General features: G+C 43.5%; 2 protein-coding genes across 5 annotated transcripts in view; one reads left to right on the forward strand and one right to left on the reverse strand.

Moving 5' to 3' along the window:
* Positions 1-11871, forward strand: part of EDEM3 (ER degradation enhancing alpha-mannosidase like protein 3) — a 29527-nt gene extending 17656 nt beyond the window's left edge. Inside the window, exons 14-20 of the mRNA XM_031595513.2 lie at positions 352-517; positions 3207-3361; positions 4114-4267; positions 4812-5006; positions 6010-6175; positions 6624-6809; positions 8318-11871. Of these exons, the coding sequence (XP_031451373.2) occupies positions 352-517; positions 3207-3361; positions 4114-4267; positions 4812-5006; positions 6010-6175; positions 6624-6809; positions 8318-8724 (1429 nt within the window). The 3' untranslated portion in view covers positions 8725-11871. The remainder of the gene's footprint in view (positions 1-351; positions 518-3206; positions 3362-4113; positions 4268-4811; positions 5007-6009; positions 6176-6623; positions 6810-8317) is intronic.
* Positions 11872-15528: 3657 nt separating this feature from the next.
* The window catches only part of C9H1orf21 (chromosome 9 C1orf21 homolog), an 89296-nt gene continuing 78057 nt past the window's right edge, over positions 15529-26767 (reverse strand). For 3 of the 4 annotated variants that reach the window (XM_090145931.1, XM_090145929.1, XM_090145930.1), the window contains exons 4-6: positions 23154-23230; positions 19966-20026; positions 15529-16260 (exon numbers count right to left, since the gene is read on the reverse strand). In XM_090145931.1, the coding sequence (XP_090002057.1) occupies positions 16222-16260; positions 19966-20026; positions 23154-23230 (177 nt within the window). In that variant the 3' untranslated portion in view covers positions 15529-16221. The remainder of the gene's footprint in view (positions 16261-19965; positions 20027-23153; positions 23231-26767) is intronic. The other variant, XM_031595514.2, reaches the window with a different exon arrangement.

Consider the following 26767-nt stretch of genomic DNA (forward strand, 5'->3'; position numbering starts at 1 on the left):
TATAGATTCAGATACATGAGAATATAGTTTAATAACCTTTCATGTCAAGCACGCTTTCATTAGGCTTGGGGTAATAGATTGCTTCATTTCAAATAAAATATACTTCAAAAATAGAAGTTTGTAAAAGAGACTTATTTGTTTTTACTGTAATGCCATCTTTTACTGAGCATTAATTGGCTCAGCACATTGAACATACCTTCCTTTGAAGTGAAAGGAATTCAGATGGATTAAAGTTCCATAACAATAGTCATGAAGCCTTCAGGGATGGAGCAAAATGAGTATTTTTTTTTTAACTGACAGATTAGAGCAATGCATATCTTCTAAAAGGGCCTTTGTGTTTTTTTTCTATAGAATGGACTCTTTCTTTCTGGCTGAGATGTTTAAATATCTTTACCTGCTGTTTGCTGATAAGGAAGACATGATATTTGACATAGAAGATTATATATTCACTACAGAAGCACATCTATTACCACTGTGGCTTTCCACCACAAACCAAACCATCTCTAAAAAGAATACAGTAAGTAACAACTCAGATTTCCATCAGTTTTAGTGGTACTTTGGAGCAGTTCCCTTTCTTTTGAGAGAGAGAGAGGAAATGGAATAGAAATAGTAATTTGTACTACACTGTTTGTGACACTCTGCTCAATGTGAACTGTTTCATTATATGAGCAGTGACAGCACATGTGCATGAATTATATTCCCATAATCAGATTCTGCACCATGGAGTCTTGAGAAAAAAGTTGTGGAATATTAGTGATATTTCAAAGGAATTGGTCCCTCTTTCTGGCTGTATAAATTCTAAAATAAGGCAGTATAATATTTTTTCTTTGTATCTATTTTGTTTTAATTTTCTAAAATTGTAGCAGTGTTGTTCAGTTCTTTCATTACACAGGCTGCACATTTTCAAAGTTCTTTTTCCTGAATCTGCTGCAAATTTAGTTTGACAAGATGCAGTTACAGCTTCTGAGATGTTAAATTATTGCAGTCCATCTGATATACCTCTGTTGTGTACATTTAAGAACGTAAATGGATTTATAAATCAACTCTGCCTTCCAAAATGCCCTGTGATTTCAAATTGTGCCATGAAGAATCACAGAAAGTCTTTTCTTTGATTCTTCTGTCCAGTAAGGTGGTATAGTTAATCTTACAGGATTCAAATACAACTGGTAAGCCAAAGCAATGAGAGAAAAAATGAATAGGAGGGTTTGTAGGACTTTAGGGGTATGAATTCCTTTATTTTAGTAAACACTGTTTGATGGTATTTGAAGTGAAAACTTCTTGAATGACCTGCTTATAACACCCAGTGTTGGTAATACATTTCATGGGTCATGGAGTTGATTTATTGTTTTTTAATGCTGGAGATCCTACTCTCTTTTAAGTGTTACGTGTGTGAACATTTATCATCTCTTATCTTTGAGTTTTGGAAAGGGGGGGGTGAAAGAATTTCATATGGATTTAAAAGGAACTCTGTGTGCTACTGAACTCTTTCAGCACCTGTAGTGTAACTTCATTTTTTCCCTTTTTTTATTTTTTGTTGATTGGTGTGATCAGCATTTTTCAAACTATGCACGGAATTCTTTCAAGGGTCTGAAAGACAGTTTTACACAGCTTTCATCCCCAGCATGAGGAAGTGATTCTTTCTGAGATGCTCAGCATTCCTACAGAGCATGCTCTGTGAAGTGCTGGCTTAACTTCTGTAGCGGTTTGAGAACAGGAAATATTCAGTAAAAGGACAAAGAAGAGACTTATCCTAATGCAGTTCACTTAGGTTTTAAGTCTAAACTACAAATATGACACAAAAGTAAGATAATGCAGAAAATGGCCTTGACAACTTGCATGAAACACACCCTTGTGGAAGAGGATCAGGCCTGGGAATACCTCAGCAAACTGTGTTCCTATGTCCCTGGGCTCCAATGGAGTGCAGCACAAATGCTGGCTTAACAATCCTGCAGAATGACTGAGAGGCTGTGAAGGTGTTTTGCTGTATTATGGAACTTATCTCATGGGGTGAAGAAAAAAAAGAAGGAAAAAAATGAATGTGTAAATTTATTTTTAATGTAAACATAGTGCTACTAATTCGAAATGCCTGTGGGATAATTGGTGGTAGCAACCCAGTATCCTGTTTGTTTTTTTCTCATAAACAGGAAAGGTCATATCCTAGTGTGCTGGAACTTGCAGTGTGTTACAGGCCTTCTTTCTTTAGAGATGCCTACTGTTCATCACACTAAGAGGATAGCTACTTCAAAGTGTTTATTCCAGTAAGCTAATAGCCTTTTAGATCTTGTTTTTGAGGAAACCTCTAAATATTTGGTTTTCATTAAATATGTTGTAAATAGGTGTTTTTTTTTTAAAGTAAATAAATACTACCTTTTAATTTTAAGCAGAAAAGTTAACTTATCCAGTTATCCAATGCAAAACTAAGAGGAGACTAAACATGTCTTTGGATCTTCTTCTTCAGATGATTCACATGATTTCAAATTATGAAACAGTAACTTGTGCAAATGTTAACTCCTGATCTGACATCAACTCTGAAAATAGAAATTAATCCTTACCCCTTCACAGTCCTGCAAGCCTGTATCACTCCTAAGGAGAAGAGCATTTTGTTCATATGAAGGTTTTCAAGAAGACTCTTGTTTTCTTTCTATATAAATCTGTTTAAATTTCATGATACATGAGTATTATTTTATGAATGAAGTCATTCTCCTGCAATGTTATTTAGAACATCTTTTTACTCAAGGGAGAGGTGAGACTGTCTTAGTAATATGAAGCAAGAATTACTGAAGACTGCAGCTGGTTCAGACAGAATCAGGCAGCACCAAACGAAGTTGTAATTGCTTTGTCTAGTTGTCCAACACCAAGAATAGGGACACGAGCTGTCAAGGCTTTAGGAGTCCTATTTGCTGATTGGTCATAAGCTGTTTCTGCCAAAAACAAATCCTAGAAACTGGATGCGAGACTGGCAAATTACAAATTAGAACTGCTGTACTTATCCCCCCAAGGGACTGTGGGTCACTGGTAACTTTTTCATTGCATGAAGAAGCATGGAAGAATTGTGTATTCCTCTTTGTGGTAATGAGGTGGTCATTGCATTCAGCTGCTCTGTGTCCTGAGTACGCAGATGACTCAAGGGTAGGTCTGTTTGTTGATCATCTTCTCATAAAAATGGAACCTGCTTTTTAATTGGTGATCTGTATTTTTTATTTCAGACTACAGAATACACAGAGCTGGATGACAGCAACTTTGACTGGACCTGTCCGAACACTCAGATCCTCTTCCCAAATGACCCAATGTTTGCTCAGAGTATTCGTGAACCTTTGAAAAACGTGGTGGATAAGAGCTGTCCTAGGAGTATTTCAAGAGCGTAAGATGAATGTATTCTGTCTTTTGTTAGTATAGCAGTGACTAGAACAACATCTATTAAGCATGGGAGGAAAAGCTTGAGGTGTATTGGAGCTTGCTGTGCTCGAGTTTGCATTCCTTCTGGATATGGGGAAAAAACTCTGTTTTTTCTGACTTCTTCGACAACGCTTTGTTCATTTCCATCAGGAATTAGTGAATCTGTCAAAGCAAAAGGAGCTTTGTGAGCTGTATGCTTCAAGTGGGAATTGTAGCCCAGGTATTACCAGGAAATGCATCTCTATGATTTGTAAAAGGAATTTCTCTTGAGTACTTTTTTCTGTAGCAAGAAAACAGTGCTGCCATACATCACTGCATATACTGTGAGGAATTTAGGGCAGTCTGTTAAAGTTGAGGAACCTTATTGTTCTGATCACCTGTTTGATATTTATACTTAATAAGTAAAACTGTGTAACAGGAAAACTGTTTTTAATCAGTTTTACAGTTACACAGACTATTTAAGAATGAGAGGCAGCATATGGTAGGTTGTTACTGTCAACATCGCATGTTCTTTTTTGCAGCAGAAAATCATCAAGGATATAAGCAGCTTTGAAAAAAGGCTGAGAAGTTGCTGTCTGTTGAAATTTGTGCTTAACTTTATTCCAGAGAACTCTCATAGCGCAGTGGTAGGCGTAACTTGGGGAGGTTGTGTGAGAGTTATGGCTCAAGAATAATCTGATTTTTTTTAATGCTATTTTTAAAATATCTTTTTATCAGAGAGGAGAGCTTGGGAAGTGGACCAAAACCACCACTGAGAGCCAGAGACTTCATGGCCAGTAATCCTGAGCATTTGGAGATACTGAAGAAGATGGGAGTCAGTTTGATTCATCTGAAAGATGGAAGAGTGCAATTAGTGCAGCATGCAGTGCAAGTAAGACCCAGCAGTACCTCTTGTGAAAACTTCTGGTAAAATCATGCTGGCTGTGTTATTTAAGACTTAGAGGCTCAGGAGGGACAGACTGAGTGGAAAGAGGGCATGTGAGGTGGATGTGCAGCTGTATTTAGCAGGTTTATGGCTGTTAAAGTCTTGCCTCAATAACACTTAATCTTCTGTTAAATTAGGTGGAGGCACTTCATGTCAAATTAACATAGCTAATTGCAATTTACCTAAAGCATGAGGTTTTCAGAGTGAGAGATTTCTTTGTTTGAGACCTGCCTGCTAATATGTTTTTAGTCTGCACCATGGTGAAGATGCGGAGAAGTCAAATTGGGGAATGAGTGCCAGGAGCCTCCAGTCTGTACCTTAAAGTCTGCGTAGCACTAAATGTTTGCCAGTAGCATTGTTTTGTTAGGAAAACTATGTTTTCTGAGCCATTGAATTACCAATGTATGTAATGTAAATGGTGGTCTTCAGGTTTCTTTCCCCAAGCTCGTTGAACACTTATGGAGAAACTTTTTTTTTTTTATCAACTTAGGCAGCAAGTTCACTTGATGCTGAAGATGGCTTACGGTTCATGCAGGAAATGATTGAACTCTCCAGTCAGCAGCAGAAAGAGCAGCAGCTACCTCCTCGTGCTGTTCAGATAGTTTCCCACCCATTCTTCGGTAGGGTGGTCTTGACTGCTGGACCAGCACAATTTGGGATGGATTTATCTAAACACAAATCAGGGGTATGTAAGAATGTATGTGATTGTAGCTTTTTGTTACTTTCCTTATTGCTTAAGCTGAAATCACAGAATCACTAAGGTTGGAAAAGACCTATAAGATCATCCAGTCCAACCATCCACCTATCACCAATGGTTCTCGCTAAACCATATCCCTCAACACAGCATCCAAACGTTCCTTGAACACCTCCAGGGAAGGGGACTCCACCACCTCCCTGGGCAGCCCATTCCACTGCCTGACCACCCTTTCAGAGAAGTAGTATTTCCTAATATCCAGCCTGAATCTTCCCTGGCGCAGCTTGAAACCATTCCCTCTAGTCCTAAATGTTTTGGTATTGAAGTTATGAGTATTTCAGGGTGGCTAGCTGGAGGGTAATGAAAGAGGTTAAAATGACAGGATAGTGCAATGTCAAAACAGGGTCTTTTAGATGGGTGGCTTATTGATCCACTCCAAGTCATCAGTCGTGATTTAGGATTTAATACACATACACAGTATGACTTTGAAACACATTCATATAATCTGCATTGTGTTTCTCAAGAGGTATTCAGTTTTAAGGGCTGGTTTTCATACCATGTCAGCCATGGGTTTGCAGAAGCCCTTTTAGAGTTGGAGTAAGTTGCTGTTACATGAGCTTCCATAAAGGGCTGTATGTAGAAAGAAGGAGAAATTGTCAGAGAGGCAACAGTTCGTACTGAAAGCAGTAGGAAAATCCCATGAGTTCCACTGGGTGCAGCCCAACAGGTGAGTCTTAAACTATTGGTACACAGCATACAGTTTTCCAGAGACAGCAGTTCACAGGTACAGACAAAATATGATGAGTTTTGAGAGTTAGGTTTTCACGTGGCCATTCTTTGTTTCTTAGCTCCAGGGGAAGATTTCCTGTGCTGACTGAGTACACTTAATGCATTAGATTAACTGAAGGAAATAAAATGCTTAGGAGTCTTTTGCAAGCTTGAACCTACTTCTCTAATTCTCTTGTTTTGTTTTTGGTTTTGTTTTTCCACGCAGACAAGAGGATTTGTTGCAGCCATTAAGCCGTATAATGGATGCTCAGAGATCACTAATCCTGAAGCAGTGAAAGAGAAAATTGCCCTGATGCAAAGAGGCCAGTGTATGTTTGCTGAAAAGGCACGAAACATTCAAAAAGCTGGAGCAATAGGAGGCATTGTTATTGGTAAATAAAGCTTTAGTTTATACGTGTAAATGTAACCTGTGTTTTACACATTTGAAGATATTGGAAAGCTGACAAGGCTGTTAAACTCACTGAGATGGTGGTACTTCAGCACAGAAACTGTGTTTTCAGGGATAAAGAAATGTTTTGTTTATGTCTGGTTGTGCATGAACAAATCATGGTGGGTGATTGCCTCTGGTTTTGCAGCTCAAAAGTTGTTATTCTAAGGATCACTGGATGTTAAAACAGTAAAGACTGGGGAAAACTTGAAATACAAAATGAATGGAAAAAATGGTAGGGGGACAGAGTACAAAAATTGGCTTTTTGCAACCAGTTTCCCATTTTCTGCCTGGTGTCCTCCCAGCTGGCTGGGCAGTAGGAAGCTACTTGAAGTTTGTAGCCTGTCTAACAGAGGGGCGTGTTTGCTTTGTCTTTGTGTATGTCTGGCTAGATGACAACGAGGGAAGCAGCAGTGACACAGCTCCTCTCTTCCAAATGGCCGGTGATGGAAAGAATACAGATGATATCACAATCCCCATGCTCTTCCTCTTCAACAAGGAAGGAAATATTATACTGGATGCAATCAGGGAGTATGAGGCTGTGGAGGTGCTCCTTTCTGACAAAGCAAAAGATAGAGGTAAGATTAAAGGCTTTTTTTTTTAATGCAGGTTTAGGTTCTGTCTGTGCCACAGCACAATGTGAGATGTACAGTAGTTATTTCTGTTGCTACCCAAAGGTGTAAATGTGTTCTTTGGTAACGTCAGTTTTCTGTCTGACCGTACTGTTAGTTTTATCATATGAAAGCCATTATCAGAAATGTGTTGTCGTGCCTTCCTCCCTGGCCTTGCCCCTCTGAGTTAACGTTGACATCCAGAGATGCTGTTCATAAGTTAAATGTCAGTTTGAATAATGAGACAATGCAGTCCTTCAGATTCCTTTTGAACCCTTTTTGTCATGATCTGCTTTGAAGTAGAATCTGAAATAGTGCAAGTGTTTCCAGTGCCCTACATTGTAAGTGCCTCTCACTTATCAAACTCCCCAGTGACATTCTTGGTACCCAGAAAGAAAAAGACAGCTATTAAAATTATTTTGCCTGTCTAACCACTTTTCAGAGGTTATCATGAGAAATAAGGCTGCTGACCTCAGATGTTTTGCAATTTGTCTTCAAGTAATACTAGAAAATTACAAGCTAATACATTTCAAATTGAAATGTTTGCATATGGCAGAAATTTCTAGGCTTTCCATTTGAAAGCCTTCCTGGTAGCACTGCTTTATTGATGCAAGTAAGCTAGGAGCAGCATTAATTTTCTGCACATTTGTAGAGGAGATGCTTTGAAAGCTACAGGATTGTTTTTTGATAGCTGCTACAAATTCCTCTTGTTCATAACTATGGTCAAGCTAATATAACAAAATACTAAATGCAAAAGATAGTTCTGCATTTGAGAGTTTGTAATACATATGTGCTTCTTCCCCCTTCCTTGTGCTTTCGTTTGGAATCCCAGCAACAATCTTTAAAGGTAAAACGATTCCAAACTACATTATTGATAGCAGTAAGTATCCTGTATTAAAATGGCATATGCAATTAAACTCCCTTGGGGGCTTGCAATATTAGCATCCTGGATACTAGTTGCAAACATTAAGCTCCAAAGAAATTTGTGTGGTTGAATTCAGGCAGCTGCTGTGAAGCTGGAAACTAAATCAGTGCTAGAGACATCAGCGTTAGTTGTTGTGAATGGGGATGTGAGGAGGGAGGCTTTGGCTCTCGTAATTCAGTTTAGCAAGCAAAAGTGCATCTCCCAGTGCCATGGATGTGTGATCCTGGTGGGCCTAGGAGTGCCTGGCTTTAGGCAGATACTGGAGTATTTGCTAAGTCTGAAGAGTGACAGCTAGCGCTTGCCCGGAAATTGTGATTCAAGTTTGAGGCTCTAAAACCAGCCTCAGTAGATTTCTTGTCCTCTGTAGTGATTAAATGTCTTCCATCCCCTCCCTCTGTAATATATGTACCTTAATAGTTTTCCTATCAACAGCAAGTTTGCACTTCCTTGAGGAGTAAGGTCAAAGGAAGTAACTTTGTTTTTGAGTTACACAGTAGAATGCTGCCTTCCTGTATTTTTCAAAATGTTTTCTTTCTCTCCCCTTTCAAAGACTTGGAAATGGAGAATATGGACCAGAAATTGTCTGAAAATGATTCGCACAAACAAAATTCAGAAGAAGCTTCTTCAGCATCTCAGGATGTTGGCGCAGTCAGTGAGGAGCCTGAAGAAGGAGAAAGCTCTGACATTTCTGACCCTGATTCCTTATCTCCTGCTCAGGCAGACACTGACAGCATTTCCACTTCAGATCAGGATTCCTCCATCCCTGGACCTGGTGAGGCTGATGCTTCAGAGCCAGCATGCACACAAGGGGATGAGCAGCCTCAGGAACAGCAGACTGAGACAGAGTCAGACTCCAAAGTTAACTGGGACAATAAAGTTCAACCTATGGAATCCATATTAGCAGACTGGAATGAAGATATAGAAGCATTTGAAATGATGGAAAAGGATGAACTATGACTTGTAGTAATAACTTATTTGCTAGTAAACAAATGGAGAACTCTTTGGGTAGAAGTGAGGCCCTGATAACTGAGAACTAGAAAACATATTCAGTATTGTGATGAGCAACCAGGTTTCACCTGGAAATTATCATAGAAATCCAGCACGCGCTCTTTGTTTTAATTTTTCCTGTTCAAAAATGGGAATGTGCAATTGAAGCATTCGTGTGGCCCCACTGCGCGGTGCTGTATCCCAGGAGGTTTGCTCAGGGAAAGAGCCTGACTTCTGCCTGCCAGGTGCCCAGAGGTGATGCTGCCTCGGCCTCTGGGAGGCACAAGTTGAGCACGTGGGGCTGCCAGCACCATTCAGCAGCCACCAGCAGGAGCACCTGGAGGCAGCAGGATGGCTGCTGCCCTGCTGGGAGCAGAGCTGTGCCTGGTTTCCCTGAACCCCCTCTTGCTCTGAAGGCCTTCCTCACTAGCAGCATGTGAAGCGATGTTTCCAGTTGCTGTATCTGTAAGACACAGGTAGAAGCAGTTTGGTTTTGTTCTGACGTATTGCACCGAGACACAGTGGCATTGCTTGTTGCTCCTTCCATCTGCTGCGTGAAGAATGACTGAGATGGCCTGTGAGCTTTCTCTCTTGCTTCAATTCCAGCTGGTAAACCTGCACAAACCAAAGGCAGTGTGCTTTGTAAGCAGGTGCTGTCAGGGAAAGAGGATGGCCTGGTTCCTTTGGGGCTGCCAGGTTAAGGATGGCAGTGTGCTATGAAAGTTACACGTGAGGTGAAGATAAAGAGATTGGGGCAAACATTGAGCCCTGCAGGTTGGAAAACCCAACCTACCCAAGGCACAGTTTCACCTGGCAATATCCCCTGAATGCACACTAAGCAGAATTAGATCCGCTGTAATAAAAATCTTCCTTTTTTCCCCAAGTCTTTCTTCTAACAGCAACTTCTGTAGCGTGATGCTTTGGGCAGTGAGGCCAGTGCAGTGCATCAGTGGGGGCTATTGGGGCTGCAGCGATGGGAGCAGTGAGGATGGCTGCTGTGCTGCTCTGGGCTTTGGGAGCATGTCCCAGGTGAGTGAGTCCTGGTTGTTATCTCCCTTACTGCAATGAAAGCAGGGTTATTTAGACAACCGAGATGTCCCGTGTCCAAAGAAACTGCCAAATGGTCATTCAGTTGATTTATATAAACTGCTTTTAGAGAGAAGAATTGTTTTATATTAGAAAATAAATGAACACTGCCTATACGCTGCGCCAGACTAGAAATGAAGGCTTATATATTGGTCCTTATGATATTTTAAAGAAAAAAGTCCCAGTCTGAAGTGCACCTTTCTTTTAGCTGGTGAAATTATGCGTGCTGAATATGCAACTGTTATTAGTACAGCCATACTGTATTTATTTGTGTATACTCCTGTACAGTATGAATGGAAATCCCAGGCAAACGCTGTATACATGTGTATGTGACGACACTGCTTTCAGGAGCTGCAAGTGCCCAGGCACCTTTTGGGAGCATGGCAGTCAGAACCATGTATGTAAATTGAATGATAACGTTAAATCAGGAGGAGGTGATTTGAAGGAGGAAACGAAGAGGTAGCAAAACAGTGAATAAGCATCCCTTTAAAATAAATCAGCTTTCCAATGTAGTTATTCCTCTGCACAGATAACTGCGTGGAGGTTTGAGCTGAGTGCTTGCAGCAGCCAAGGTTTTTCAGTTGGGGGATTTTGTATTTATGTGGGTTTTTTTGTTGTTGTTGTAACGTGGGTTTCTTCATGGAAGGGTTTGGACCATAGGAGCCATAAGTGCCCTTTGTTAGTGGAGCTGTGAGCCCAGCAGCAGGCTGGGTGTCATCCCACGGGTCTCTGCCTGCCTGTGCCACAGCAGAGTGCTGCTGTTCTCAGTGCTCTCTAGCATGGACTGCACCTTCATGCTTGGTAGTTCTTTTGGGGAAAGCAGGGTTATATTTTCTAGGTATAGAGGTCCTCTGATTGTGGTGTTAATTAAGACTGTCAGTGTTGCAATGCAAGCTTATGGTGGTGCATCCTTTTTAACCTGCAGAAAATTAGGCGTAATGTAAAACTTTCCTAAAAGCTGAGCTTCCCTTGGCACCACAAGCCCACCTCTGGCTGCTCATCCACCCCCGTGGCCAAAGCAGCAAACAGCCCTTTGCCTGGCCGTGGTGCAGGGTGTGGGTGTGCCTGGCAGTGGCCGTCTGCAGGTGCCCATCACCTCCCTCCTGCAGGGCTGTGTTTTTGTTCTGCTCTGCTTGGAGGTGACCACGAGAGCCGCAGCGGTGCAGGGGAGGTGTACAGACCTGTGGAAGCGACCTGTTGGGAAAGCAGAAAGGGTGAGGGGGCAGTTCAATTCAGGTTGTTTTCATTTGGTGTTTCCTTGGGAGGAGATGGCGTTAGTTGACCTTATATCATGCTGAAAGTAGTTCGGTTTTCTGTCACTCTCATCTTAAAAAGCAAGAAGAATGTATTAATTATTATTATTATTTTTTTAAATCATCTTTTGTAGAGGAGAGTAAGCGTTCTTTCTGGGTTGTCTGCTCCAGGTGGAGCACTGCTCGTCCATTGTTCATCAGCAGTCGCCCTTCGTTTTGGGAATTGCACATTGGTTTGTATAGCATTGAACACTGAATTCAGGAATCCCGGCTGGAGCCACACTTACTCCGTGCCATGTAATTCAGATTAGCCAATTTGATTTTAGAGGAATATTCTTAATTGTTTACACGTGTTGTTTCTCAAAGAAGTTAAAGCCAGAGCCCAGCTTTTTCTCCTCCTCTTGAAGGCATTGCTCATGGAAAAGCATTGGTGAGAAGTTAGAAACGGGCCGTGGTGCGCAGAGCCGTCACTCAGAACATAGAGAAACATTCTGTGAATGAAATATTGTATGTTCAGATTTTATAGGATTTTTTTTCTTTTTAGCCAGCCCGATTTACAGCCGTATATTTTCTTATGGAAGATGTCTACTAACAGGTGCTGTAACACTTCTGTTGGGTTTCACTGTCTGGTGGTAAGCATATACAATATTTCTAAGGGCAACGATGTACTGTGATGTAAAAGGTTGGGCTAAAATGTATATAATCTGTGTACATAATTGTGTACTTGATTATAACTGCTGATTGTAAAGATTTAATAAAATGTAAATATTCTGGTCAAGCTGTTCTGGACAGTTGGCTTCATCTCATGAGCGCACCAGGTACGTGGAACTGTTACTCCTTGTAACTCCTCATGCTCCAGTGTAAGAAAACGGGTGATCAGGGCTTATGCTTTTGCTAATGGATGAAAGGAGGGAGAGCTGGAGGAAATGGGAAAGAGGCACTTCTGACAGGCGATGGCTTCCGTCGCTGTTTATGTAATGCAGCACGTGGCTGCCGTGTTTATTTCAGGGCCTGACACGGGTGAGCTGATTGCCAGCCAGTGGCTCTGCTAAGTGATGTCAATCTGCACCGTGCTGGCATTACAGCATCATAAAAAATTACAGAGCTGCTATTTTGGGCAGCAGCTCTCTCCGACTCAGTGCATAAATGCATCTCCATATGACTCACTCGGCGGATTATTAATAGACACAAAATCAGAATGCCAAAACCCAAGAATATCACGTTGCTCCCACACCTCTTTCTAGTTTCTTGCAGCAGTCACCCTTGAGAACTTTTTCCCTCAAATTGCTTTTTTAATGTATGCATGCATAAGAAAGATGGGGCTGGGGCAGCTCTGTGGCAGTGCCCAGTAGCACTGGGAGCCCAGAGCATCTCTTCGCTGATGGGAAACACTCCCAAAAGCATCTTTTCAGTGTCAAGTCAGTAGGAACCCAATGAGCTGTGCCCAGCAAAGCATTCCCTTACCCTGTAGGGCACTGGGCCTCTGCGAGTCCCCAGGCCCAGCAGCTATTTAGAATCATAGAATGGCCTGGGTTGAAAAGGACCACAGTGACCATCTAGTTTCAACCCCCTGCTATGGGCAGGGTCACCAACCACCAGACCAGGCTGCCCAGAGCCACATCCAGCCTGGAAGCCTGTCCTTGTCACACAGATGGGTGCTCCAGGCCCCAGCATCCCATGCAGGCACTGGCTGGGATCTGCCTGGCCAAACATGTACTGTAAAATGGTCCTGAAGTGCGCAGGTCTCTTTTGTGTCATCCATTCCACTGGCAGTGCTGGGGGCAACCCCTGGCCTGCAGAAGCCAAGTACCCACATCAGCACAGGGCCAAGCCCTCAAATTATTGGATCCTTGATGGCTGGGCTAGGTCTTTCCAACCTTAATGATTCTGGCTCCAGCAGGCCCCCAGCAACACGCACATCTGGGCTCACACATCCTTATGTCTGGTGACCATGCGTGGAGCCAGTGGGCTTCGCTCCCACCTGGTGAGCCTTTGCCCTCATTCTGCTTTCACACAACAGCATTAGTTGTCAGGTAATGAAGCAGCTGCTTTGATGAGCTTCCTGAAGGATGGCCCTGTGACCTGGTTCCTCAGCTGTTTGCGTGTCGGCCTACACATCTGCCTGTGCATCCAAGCAGAGATGGAGATGTGGGAACAGCCTTAGGTGGAGTTGGGCTGGAAAGCAGGGATTTAGGAAATCTGTCTGTCGCTCTGGGAGAGGTGTGTGCTCAAATGTGGATCTCACCCTTTTCATGCCTGAATTCTGGCACTGTGCTCCACTGCATGCAGTCACCTCGCGGTGGGGCTCACCCTGCTGTGCTCTCGGAGGGATCGCACTGCTGGGACGTGGCTGGGCATGGAGGTGAGTGTTGGTGCTGCTGTCCCAGGGCAGGACTTCCCCTTGCACTGAAGATATCTGCTCATCTGCAAGGGGAAGGTGACTGTGAAATTCCTTCACGTTTTGTCCTGCACTGTAACCGGGAGCTATCAGCTGGTACATCAGCCTCCTAAAGGAAGACTTGGCGTGGAATCATTTTCTTGCTATTTCTTTTATAAGAAACCTTGGAAAACCCGAGTGCAGCATGTTGGACCCTCTTTTCCACTCTGCTGAATATATTTATGGCATGGCTCCAAGAAGAGATGCATTTCAAGCTACAGCTTATATTAACAATCAGCTTATATTATTACAGATCCTTAGAGGCCGCACATATTTAGACAAAATTTGCTATGACTTCTGCAGAAGACGTAAACCAGGCTAAAGAGCACCATCCACCTCAGCATCCCTGCGGGTCTGCCTGCAACAAGAGCAAGTTCCCAAAAGCCCCAAGGACCAGCCAGGCTCCTTACAATACATTGCCAGTGCTGGGCTTTAGTTTCCCACATGCCCATGGGTTTAAGAGCAAGCTCCCACCTGAGCAAGACCCTGTCCAGCCAGATCCCTGTGCTGCTGCCACGCAGAGCTGATGGAAGAGCTGTGGCTGAAGACTTGTTGCCTTGATGCCAACAGGGGACCCCTCTACCACCCCAAGTGCCAACACTCAGCTCTGCCCATGGGAAAGGGAGCAAAGCTGAGCCTACCAGCCTCAGCCAGTCACATTGGCAGCCTGCTGCAGTTCTGGGCACATCACCACCAACTGCTTCTCCACAAACCTTCCCCCAGCAGGACGGGCTGCCCAGACAGTGCTGCAGTACTGGAAGACCACGGAACGTCTGCAACACAGCATCCGTATGTGAAATTTGTAGGTGAGATGTTCAGTGCTTAGAAAATGAACCGTGTTTATCAAGAACCCAGCTTAACTCCTCCTGCATAACCCAGAAAGGCTTTGTGAAGCACTTCTGGTGGGATCAACCCCAGAACGCTTTATTAATTAAAATGTTTAAATAATTCAAATATGCAATCTCTTGACTCTCCTTTGCATGCCTACCTGCTTGAGAGCTGCTATAAATTATGCAAAAAAAATATACGTGAGGGTACAGCCCTCCCCTTTCATCTGAAGGCTCAAATGGCTCTGCAGCACTGAGAGACCCCAAGAGCCCTACCCAGCACGACTGCATGGGGGAAAGGAGCACAGCAAAAACTCATCTCTGGGAAGAATGGGATGCTCAGAAAGAGCTGTGCTGCCAAAGCTGCTGCCAAAATGGCTGCAAAACAGAGCAAGGATTCAAGAACTGGCCAGCAGTTCTTGGCCATCACCCACCAGCAATGTGAAGGTAAAACCCACTGGGGAGGACCCTCTTTGCTGAGCTTTTACATGGAAAGCCATTGGTGGAATGCAGTGCTGTGACTGTGAGAGGAAAACTCTAGTAATGGAATTCCTTTATGAGGATCTGTTTTGCAGAAGGGCCTGTGACCCAGGTCAGAGAAATGGTCACTTTTAAAGGGTTTGGGCTGAGTGCCCCACACTGATACTCACTATGTCAGAACTCGAGGCTGTTGGTGCAGCCTTATGGCAGATCCCACAGGAGCAGCCCTCCAGGTGGGAGCAACGGCATCAATACAAACCCCACGTCCTGCAGACTCACTGAGAAAGCTTCTCTTTGGGATGCACTGCAGAGCTGGCGGTGTCAAGGTGAAAAGGGTAAATACTGGCACAGGTAACAGTTTCCTTTAAAGGAATGCATACAAAAGTTGTCTTTTTTCCACTTCTTTAAGGATTGTTTTTTGTTGTTTTTTTTTTAAACTCACGACAGTATTTGTTAAAAACATCACATCTGCTTTTGAGAAGACAGCATCCCCTCTGTATCATCTGGAAAAACAAACTCTACAGGAGATGCAGCAGATACACCCCATTGGCACAGCACTGCTTTCACAGATCAGAGCTGCTGCCTTAAATGCCCAGGGCTGGTTTTGCCTTCCCAGCCCCCGGGCTCTCAGAACACGAACGTTACATGAATGGGAAAAGACAAGGATACATAAAAACAGTAAAATGTTTATTTTCTTAGAAAAAAAGAGATTCAAAATGATTGTGATCACACTCCCATTCGTGCTCAGCAAAGCCAATACTGCAAGCTTAGTCCTTGATTAAGATACCTATTAAATGAAACTCTTTTCCTCTTAAAATACAAATTCCTGCTCCTGCATCACTTCCAGCATTTCAGTGATAACATGCTTTTAATGGATAATAGTTTCTCAGCTTCTTCTCAGCAGAGAAACAAGGCCTGCCATGGCAAAACATCCCATCTCCAAAGCTTGAAATCACCAGCATGAATAAGCACTCCGGCCGCACGCGGACTGACAGACAGCGTAAGGGTGTTTCTCAGATGCTTGAATGTTCACTTATGGAAGCTGTGTAACACTACCTCACCTGATAGAAAACAGGCCAGAGGCCTTAATAAAATCAACACCGTCTTTCGGATTAACTTTAAGGATCTGCTGCGTATCTGGACACAGAGAAAGTGAAAAGTTGCAACAAGTTTTAACTAGCAGCAACAAAAATAGTTCCTTATGAGTTCTTAGCAATATTCCTCATCTGTTCATTAAGAAACACTGTAACTGAATGGAGCATATAATGTGGAAATGATCTTCTTTTATGTAGTGCTGTTTGCTCTAGAAGACTTCCAAAAGGTCTCAACTGGGTTGTAATCTATTTACACAGTAGTATTCCTGGTTTGATTGGCAGAATTGGCACTATGTGACATCCTCCTCTTCTGAACAATAATCACGACCCTGCAAGGAAAAAAGCCAGACAGGTTAATGACTTGCTGAGATAGAAATCAACAAACGATACTTACAGACTGTGTATTTCAGGTCTGTAAATGTTCAGAGCCGGGCAGAAAGCTGAAAAACAAGGAATGATGTTTGCACGACTCCTACAGCCGCTCCCTTTCTGCCCCTGCAAATCTTGTACTTTTCATTCCCCATATTGAATCCCAGGGGATCCAACCTGCTGACTTACAAAGCTTGTCTGAGTAACGCCACACCTGGATGTACGCAGCCTCACAGATCCATCACTACAGCACAATCTCCAATGCAAAAGCAACCAAGCGCATAATCAAATGAGCAATGCTATGCATGGAGACACTGCATCACATAACCTCAGCAAGAGCTTAACAGAAGAGCAAAAGACACTATTCATATTGAAATTATACTTGCACAATGAAGGAAAACAAGCTAAGCTTCAACAACCACAGCTTTTGTGCAGAGCAGGTGTGCTGCATTTCCCATATCATCCAAAACTCAGCAGCATCTCCCAGGATATGAGCCTTGGGATGAAAAAGCCGGAGCTCAGCTTCTGAATGCACAAACCACCCAAAATACCCTGAGTAAAACGGGTGCCTCAAATCTGGGACTGAAAACCTTCACGTCTGGACTATCCCCCTTGGTCCCATGTGCTGGGTTGTGTCAGCTGGGAATGGAGCCGAGCCACAGATCAGAATGGGTGCCTGCCCTTTTCCAAAAGAAAGAAGGGGGGGAAAAAAAGGAAGAGAGGTTTCTTGGGATGCATAATTGATGTAGGGCACGTGCTGGTGACAAAATCTTCTGCAATTAAAGTGCCCCTGATGATACTGCGCTCACCTTGCTGGAGGGTCCCTGCTCTGTGCCCAGCACTTACACAGCTGCCTGTGACCCCACACCATTAATGACAGGGCTTCCTCTGCACGACCAGAAGTCCCAAGGGACTGATCAGCCCTCATTTCACCTCAGCAGCAGCTGACCCAGAAAGAAACAAATCCATTCTTTGATTCAGAATGAGGAGTGGTTGGTGGGATGCAGAAATACTTCATATACTTCACAGTGATGCCCAAATCCATCAGTGCTGGGGACCACCAGGCAGGCCTTCCACCCCTCAGCTCTGCACAGAGAGACCCCAAAAAGCAAACTCAAAGCCCAGGTTGTGGCAATGCCCAACTGCAAAGTGAAAAGCCCCTGCTGCACTACGTTACAGCCAAAGGTGGCTGTATTTGGTGGTGGGGAGGAGCATGTGGCAACAGGATGAGGGGAAATGGCTTGAAACTGCAAGAGGGTACATTTAGGTATTAGGAAGAAATGATTTATTGTGAGACACTGGAACAGGTTGCCAGTGAGGCTGGGAATGCTCTCTCCCTGGAGGAATTCAAGGCCAGGCTGGATGGGGCTGTGAGCAACCTGATCTGGTGGGAGGTGTCCCTGCCTATAGCAAAGGGATGGAACCAGATGATTTTAAAGGTCCCTTTCAACCCAAACCATTCCATCATTCTATTTTTTTGCAGGGAAACCCTTGGTTTCCCACAGCAAGGGAGCAGGCCGGCCTCCTGCCAGCTCAGCAGCTGAGGGAAGATGGATGGCAGCGGGAGGAAGTGAGGAACCCACACGGCCCTGCAGCTGCTCCTCCATCCCCTTCCCTTCTCTGCCATCACCGAGGTGGAACACAGCTCTGTTGCAAAGCCTGATGACAAAAGGCAGTTTGTTTTATGGCAGCCAGGAATAACGCCGGAGCGAAGGCAAGGAGGCCTGACTTGGCAGCTTGCACAAGGAAATCACTAGTTTTACTTGGGTTATATGTTGAGCTGAGAGGACTTTTTTTTTTTTCAGTCTGTTTTCAGAACAAAAGCTTTTGTCTACACCTTATTCCCTAATGGGATTTTTATCAGTAACGACAAAGTTTATCAGCTCTCCAGGCAGAGCTGAGGAAGGAGGACGTGGCCTGTGCACAAACCTCTTGAACCCTTGGGCAATTTCTCCTCTACCCAAATACCAGCCAGTAACCAGGAGGGATGGAACCAGTCCTACATACTGTGCCTCACCCTATAGGAAAGATATATATTTAAATAAGAATTTCTGATGATCATCTACTGCTCCGTAGGGAGGATTCAGAGAAAGCAGTCATTTTTGAGACCTTTATTTGTGATGGCCATTGTCAAGATGCTAAATAAAGGAAGTTTTCCAAACTGATTGTTAACATTTCTTTTACTCCACGCCTTCCCAGAAGCCCTGATGGGACAGAACCCAAAGAATGTTCAAGTTTAAGGCCTTGAGCCTGCAATGATTGCACTCAGGAGAAAACCAGGACTCATAACAAGGATATGGTTTGACCTTCACAGCCACAGACAGTAATTCACAGCCAGGTTTCTCTCACCAGGATGAGTGCAGCAGCTTCCCTGTATCCATTGCCACTCGAACCTCCTTGTGGGGTTTGTGCCTTGCTTTGGATACACAATTTCTTCTGTCCCCCCTCTGTCTAGCTAATCCATACCTCCCTGTCTTCTCATCAGGCTTTCTCTTTTTTTATTTTTATTTTTTTCCCACATTCTGGCACCCTGCAAAAAGGTCCAGTTGACCTAGCAGAACCAAAATGCAGCTGACTGCCTTCATAGCTCAGCATTCAAAACTGAGCTTTATACTGGGATTTCTTTCTGCAAATCCTATGGATTTAATTATCATAATTACATCAAGTTCCATGTAAGCAGTTCAGTTCTAGCTCCTCTCATAAGGACAGACACTCCAACAGAGGCACTAGCAGATGTCTCCCTTCAAATGCCTCACAGTGTTTTGACATTGAATTTTGGTAGGCAGAAGCATCCTGTGCTGCGTTTGACATTCTGATTTTTACCTTTGGGCCATTTTTACAGAAGTAAAATCAGCTCTGCAATGCCAATACTTGCAGCTAGGAACATGGCACATGATGGGTGCCAACAAGGGATGGAATTTCTCTTAGGGAAATTCTCCAGGCCTTTGCATCAAGGCTTTTTTTGACCTCTAGGACTCATAAACACTATTTATTTTCAGCTGCCAAGCCATCAGCCTGTGTCCTTTGGATTCCATGCTTGGATTAAAGACATGTCATTTCAGTCAGCCCTCTTTTTGCTGAGTCCAAAATACACTTTTAATTTTCTCTGTAATTCTTACTGCTCATGATAACTCATGTAATTCATCTGTATTACATGACGTCAGCAGCTTGAAATGCACAGGAGCTGTCTGTCTCTTTGACATACAAGACAGCATATTTCATCGTAATTGGCAGTCCCCTGATCTATATAGCAAAGCAGTGTAAGAGCCCCAGAGAACACCTGCAAGGATCTGAGAGGGTGATCCAAAGCGAGGAGACAGTCAGCTGCACCTCCAATGTGGCAGCTGGTGAACAAATGGCATTACTGCCCCAGAACAAACCAAGAAAACAAAACTAACCTGAATTCTAATAACTAGATACAGCCATCAGATGCTCTAGCTTGTAAATAAAACACATCTTTGGAAAAAACTCATTTCACTGGAGATTAGGCATTTGACATTCTGGAAGGTGATGCTTTACAGAGAAAGCAGCTCAATATTTATAGGATTAGTGCATTTGTTCAAGTCCTTGGAGAAGTGTAGGACACAGATGCTGCAGCAGTGCCCACTTTTCCTCCCCACAGAACTGGGAAAACAGGATCAAAACAGAACTTTATGGCTCCTTACCTTTTCAATTTTTTCATCGAGCATTCTGAAGAATTCTTGTTGGCTTTCAGAGATGTGCATGCTGAAAAGCAAAGGCAGAGCATCAGTACCAACAGAAATTTTTCCATTTAAAAAACACTCACACTGACCCAGCTTTAAGTTTTCACCCCACGGAAAAATAAATCACTTCATGCTTTTGCCCTACAAAAGACATTCTTGCATTTGATTCTGCATGTGTGCTAGACTTGGGATGTTAACCAGCATCCACATACATCCAGAGGAAACCTGACAGCCCACTGCCTTTCCCTGGGCTAGAAAAGCACCCTCAAAACAAAGTGCTGAAGATTGCCAGCTTCACCAGCACAAAGTGCCTGCAATGTGAGATGAAGGTCTAAATCACAGCCTTGTTCTGTAAAACCTCCCTGCCCCACTACAGCTGGGCAAGTACTCACGTGTGGCCTCAGGCTCAGCTTGGGTAGCCCACAGATTGTTCACATTTATCAAATCTACAGCATCAAGAGGCTCAGCATTTAGTGAGGGGGTTCCCCATTAGTGAATAGGGCTGGAAAAGACCACTTTTGGCTGTCAAACACTTGATGGTGGCACAGGACAACAAGCCCTTCCCCAGGGGTGACCCGTGATCCCAAAATACAGCAAGGGCAGACACAAAGGGAAAGAGTGAGGAGATGAAGGTGAGGATGTGAGGCAGACAATACTTGGGGTGTGTCTGCTCTATTTATGTTATGGGGTGGTAAGAGCCTCTTTCCTGAAATAACAACATCCTTTCTGCATCACAGGGGTGGAGCATCCTCTGGAACAGAGCCTGGGCATGTGGGGTCTGCAGAGAAATGCCAGGCACTGAAGGCAGGATGGAAAGAGAGGAGAGGGAGAAGGAATGGGATCATCATAACAGCGATGCCAGGTAGTCTGAAGGACACATAGATCTTGGAGCCTTTTCTTCAATGGTAATGGGGACAAAATGCTTGTATGGGGCAGCAAACCCTGCCATCTGTCCTCTGGACAGGCAGATTCCTGGCCCTGAATTGAAGACCCACTCACTCTACAGATGATAACGTAATTTTTGGAAGCAGATGAAAAATTCCTGCACTTAAAGTCCCCAGCAGATTGCAGAATTCAATCCCCAAGTGCCACCATTGGACAGAAACAGCTGTTGGCAAAGGCTGCTGCTCTGATGACCAAAACATGGAGATTTCTCAGCAGATGGAAGGAGCGTGAGCACAAGCCCTCTTGTAATGCTGGTACACCCAATTGGTAAGGAAATGCAGGAACTCAGCCCCAGCAAGGGACCTGCAGTGTACAGCAGGGAAGGGAAGCATCCCCACTGAAGCACAGCACTTGCTGTAATTCATGAGATGGAGAGAGCTCTGGAAACATGTTTTTGCCTTTGCACCATCGTAGATCCAGTTCTGGGTCAAATCAGACTGTTCACTTCAACCATAGTTAGTAAGAAAACTAAGTGGAGGGGAAAAAAAGGTATTGCATTGCCATAAACATCAGAATTCCCATTGGGGACAGGACACGATCCTCAGAAAAGTTTAACCAAGCAGTAAAATTGCCCTGAGATCTAAAGATGCAACACGCAAATGTGACAGTGTGTGTGTTTTGAGGAGCTGTGGGAAATTATAAAATCCTTAGCAGGGAATAATATTGAGAGAGAAAAGCACTGCAATGAAGCAGAAGAAATCTTTCTCCCCAGAAAGAAATCAGAAAACATCAGGAAGCACATTTGTGTTTTAAATGTTTCGTGCCTGGCTGATGGAACACATTTTACCAAAAAATGGGATTCTCCAAGATGTCAGCTGAGTTGGTTTGCAAGGGCAAGATGCAAGGACAAAGCCCCACGAAGGTACAGCTTCATTAGCACCCAACATGGCAAGGAAGGACCAGCTCCTTGGCCTTGCCAAAGTCCCCCTAAGTCTACTGCTGGCTCCTTACACATTGCAGATGTAGAAATCTAAATCCTCCTATGCACAGGAGAAGCCCTCACAATCTTACTTTGCTATGTGGGCTGCTTTTCATTTTGAAATAACACCCATTCTTGCAAGGGTGCTTAAAGAAACACCTTACCATTTACCTGTCTGTTTCTGCTCCTTTAGTTAAGCTGCCCTTTTCCATGCTGCCCTGGATGCACTAGAAGAGGGGACTCTTCCAAAAGAAGGGCTCCTTTTGGCCCAGGCTGACTAACACTTGCAGGCACAGAAGAAGACAACTGTGCTTGATATCAAAGCATTGGAATACATCTCTGACCCTGCTGGGAAGGAGCAGGCTGCTGTAATGAAGTTTTGCTTTGCTAAATGGTGATTCTACCCTCACCTCCTTGCTGCAAACTTCTATGCAATTACATCCAAAGCACTTTGTCCCCTCTGTTTGAAAGGAGACTGAATTACACTGTCAGTTCATTGGGAAATTAGTGAAACTGCATACAGTGCACTTGGTATGTGGCAAGTTTAAGTTAATAAGTGTCCTGAAGGCAGAGCATAAAGAACAGCATTTCTGCTGATGTTCAAAACTCAGCAGCAAAGGTTTATCGTCTCTCTGTTAAGCACCTGATATATGGTTCCACACAGTGTTATTTTCAATCTAATTAGTGATTAAAACACAATGGTGATTTAGATAAGAAACAAGTAACTACCATCAGTAACAGCCCTGCCATAGGAGCTGAATATTTCACAGCATATGCCACATGGACTGATCTCAGCCAGGCCATCTCAGCTGTGAATCAGCCTTCATTCCAAGCAACAACCTCACTGTTTGAAATGGAAGGGGTTCTCCCAGGGGTCTGACAGGCTCTATGTCTGCTAACTTAAGCCAAGAGCCAGCAAAAGCTGCCCTGGGAACTTAGCAGCTAGTTTTCAGGAACACAACTTAGCTGCTAGTGATCAGGAACACCAGTGCACATACATGTTTGTCTGTGTGTAAAATGTATGAAAAACTGAGAAGTAACACAGTATGGTATCCCTGTAAGGCATGGCAAGGTGCATCTCACACACGTTTAAGTCCTGCATCTCAGCTGTGCAAGGGACAGGACACTGCAGGAGGCTGGTGCCAATATTGCTCTTACCTGATTTAGTTGAAGTAGGCATGGATTTAGGGCTGCTCAAACCACCAATTGGCTTAGCTAGGCCACAGATACTACTTCAATTCTGCAATTATTTGTATTAAAATTAAATAAAAACAACTGAACTTACTTTGCTCTGGGTTGATGTACTAATCCTGGGATCTCTTTATTAGATTTAAGTCTTACATTTGAACTGGCACTTTTTTCCTGGAACACACAGAAAACACAACAGAGATGCCATCAGCATTTATCAAGCAACAAAGCACGCAAGCATTTCTCATCACAGTGTCACACTCTGCTGCTCCCTGCCACCTGTGCAACCAAATGAGAAAAGCTCAGCAGAAACAAAATTGAAGTCAACACCACTGATGCTACAGCCTTGTGAGATGCAGGGCCATCGTCCTGGGTGGGAAACTGTGAAACATTCCCTGCAGAAGGACGCAGCCCCTCCAGTCTGCATGGCGTGCTTGGTGCTGGTGGGAGGGAGCTGAGTCAAACTTGCAGCCTTCCTGCCAAGCAAATCCATCCCCATCGCTCCAGTGACAATTTAGGAAATGCAAACCCAAGAATTAACGCTTCTGTGGGTAATTTTGATGGTTTTGTTTTGTCTTATTTAGTCCTTAGATGTCTGAATCACACGACGTGATTTTTAAGAGGGACACTAAATCATTGAGTTTAAAAAAAGGCAGGCTGTCTAGCATTTAATATTTTAATGAATAATTCTACAAGAGCTGTAAACATCAACTGCCTCAGCAAATTTAACGCTGTTTAACGCACGCCTTCTAATCCTCCCTAACAGAAAACAGTGCCTTGCATGAAAATAAAGTGAGGGAGAAAGAAGCCTCCATCCCAAGTCCTACCAAACATCCATCTGCCCCAGCCACAACCCTCCTTGGATCCTGCATCGGAAAGCCAACGCAGCAGAACAAGACAGAACCATTTGCTTTGAAATCATTTTGTAATTGTGAGAACTACTGGTGATAGGCAGACAGTTGCACTGGACGATCTTATAGGTCTTCTCCAACCTTGGTGGGCCAATGACTCTATGATTCTAACTGTGGGTGACCAACTTACTTACCCAGGAAGAAGGAAATAATAGATTTTGAGTTTAGATTTTGAGTTTACTTGACTTCAATAGCGCAAAGTTTACTCTTTCCCTCCTACTGCTTCTGATAATTAGCACTCTTCTGTTATTTATTACTTACAACTCTTCTACCTAACCAGAGAGCATGTCACCTCCTCCATCTGCTGTTCAGCAGGAACAAACAAAAGGAGTTCAAGGGAAATGAAAACCAACAGGGCCCCAAATTGGCTCGGTACTTCATTTTTCACTGTTATTTATGGCATTGATAGTTCATAGCACTGACCAAAATAAAGGCTTTGACACAAGCTGATATTCAAAAATAACTCCTCAGAGTATGCTCAAATGGAATATTCCTCCCCATCACTTGGAAGAGAAACTGATTCATCAGAAATGAATGGTTTGGATTCTAACTTAGAGCACAGCCAGACGACCTGGGAGCCGTGAGACACACACTTGGCCAGCCCATCCATTTGGTGTTCTCATATCCCAGGCTCACCCCACCTGGGTTGCAGAGGCACTTCTTTCAGTTCAGCCTCATTTTCTCTCTTTTTGAAGCATCAGAGTCAGTCATTAACATTTCATAAGTTAGCACGCATCGGCAGAACCACAAGTGTTTTTTTAGAGTCCTAATCTGCTGCAAATAGAAATTAATATGCTAAATTGAGCCTTTAATCTAGCTCTGCTTATACGGATTATTGGAAGGAAATGCATCAAATAATGCCCCTCAGCAGCACTTCAAAAATAAACCCTCCAGGATGCTGTACTTAGACAGGGGCATTAGCTAGTCTATGATAAAAATGCTCACAGTGGTACACTTAACTCCCCGTTATTTTGCAATTAATCATTATCAAGGTAAAGCTGTCAGCAAATCAAGGTGATTTCATTTGATAGATACGTAAATTATTGTTAATTCCTCCATAAAGGATGTGCCATCTCACAATTTGGGGGCATTAACAGATGGCAACAACTGCACCACCAGCTGCTATTAACACAGCAACAGCCACTACTGCTATCATAATTAAATCTCTGTCAGCATTTCCCTTGATGCTTCCAAAGCCATCTCCAGCAGCATTGGTACTTCAAGTATTTTCTTAAGGTGTCTACAGAAGGACAGAGGTGAGCTGCTAATAATTCAACTCCCTTCACACTCGTGACCACACACAGGGCTTCGTAATGCAAGGCTGAGAGCAAGATGCTCTCATAAACACCAACGTATTTAATGAAGAGACTACATTTTGTTCCACATATTTTTCTCCTTAACTGATGAAACCGGCCAGAAAGAAATCAATTAAAGATGCAATTAGCAATTCTGCCACCTAATGGCTGATTTTCATTAACCAGCAGTCGCATGTTGGTCATCAATCGTTTCTCTCTAAAGTTGTGGTAATTGAAAAATATGCAACCAGACAGGGGAAAAGCCACAGAACAGGAGAAGTGAATGCCAACAAAATGAGCCTCCTTGTATTGATGCTGCTGGAGTGTGGATGGTGCTGACATACAGAGCCCACCTTCCTCCTATCCGTGCCATCAGGGATGATGCTCATCACTCTTCCACAGTAAGTCTCTCAACATCAGCTGTGAGAAAAGCCAACGTTGGCACAAACTCTGATCCCTCTCAGACGTCTGTGACTGCTGATAGGTTACAGTGTGGGCTTTCACACAGGCTGATGGATGCATGAAAGCAGTCAGTGGGTGCTGGTGCTGCTCCGTGGCTGATGCACGCATTGCCCCAGTCCTGGGCAGCACCTTGTAATAGGCTTCATTTCCTCAGCTAAGAATGAAGGGCTTGCTCATGGTGCCTTCTCCCTACAAAAGATCATTCCCAATAAATCTGACACCAGAAAATAACTTTTTTAGTAGGTTTGTTAAGTTCTACCCTCACATGATAGACAGGGAGAGCTCAAAACCTGAAGATTTCAGGTTGAAATCGTGGCCATTCAAGCATGGAAAGAAAAGGGAGGTAGAAACGTGTGGGCAGGTATTGTTGGAAAAAAATCAGATTCTTTGAACCCTGCCAACATCATGCATGCAGCCTGCAGAAATGCCAGGATCATAAGCCAGATTTGGCAGAAAGAAATCCTATGCTTTTATCAGCAGTCTATAGCTTTCTCAAACTCATTGCACTCATCCTGAAACTCACTCCTCCTTGCCAGGTGTAACTGGGTGATATTACTGTATGGACTGCAGCTCCAGAAATGCAGAAATATGGAGGAGAGCACACACACAAACACCTATTCAATCTATTTAATGTTGCTCAGCAAAATATGATTTGAAGTATTGATTACAAGGGCTGGAAGGATCTGCTTTTTCCTTCGATTGGTTTATCCGTTGGATTGGCTTATTCATTGGATTGGCTTGCACATTCAGCTGAAAGTAAGATGAGTTAGAGCAGTAAGTAATTTGTAGCTGCTTTTTTAAATGCCTTTGAAGAAGCTAAGATCAGGGGCGATTACTAGCAGAAAACCTAATGAGCCAATTATGCTCGAGTAAGGCTGCGGGATCCAAACAAATGTGAAAAATCCATCCAAAAATGTAAAGTTGAGAAGAAAAGAAAAAAAGGAAGAGGAAAAAAAGAGCTCCCTCTGGAGAGAGTCAAAGGATTCTCCTGAATACCTAAATACAGTTCATGGATGTGGCTCTGGGCAGCCTGGTCTGGTGGC

Source organism: Phasianus colchicus, chromosome 9 (assembly GCF_987193195.1).
Source record: "Phasianus colchicus chromosome 9, bPhaCol1.hap1.1, whole genome shotgun sequence".
Taxonomy (NCBI): domain Eukaryota; kingdom Metazoa; phylum Chordata; class Aves; order Galliformes; family Phasianidae; genus Phasianus; species Phasianus colchicus.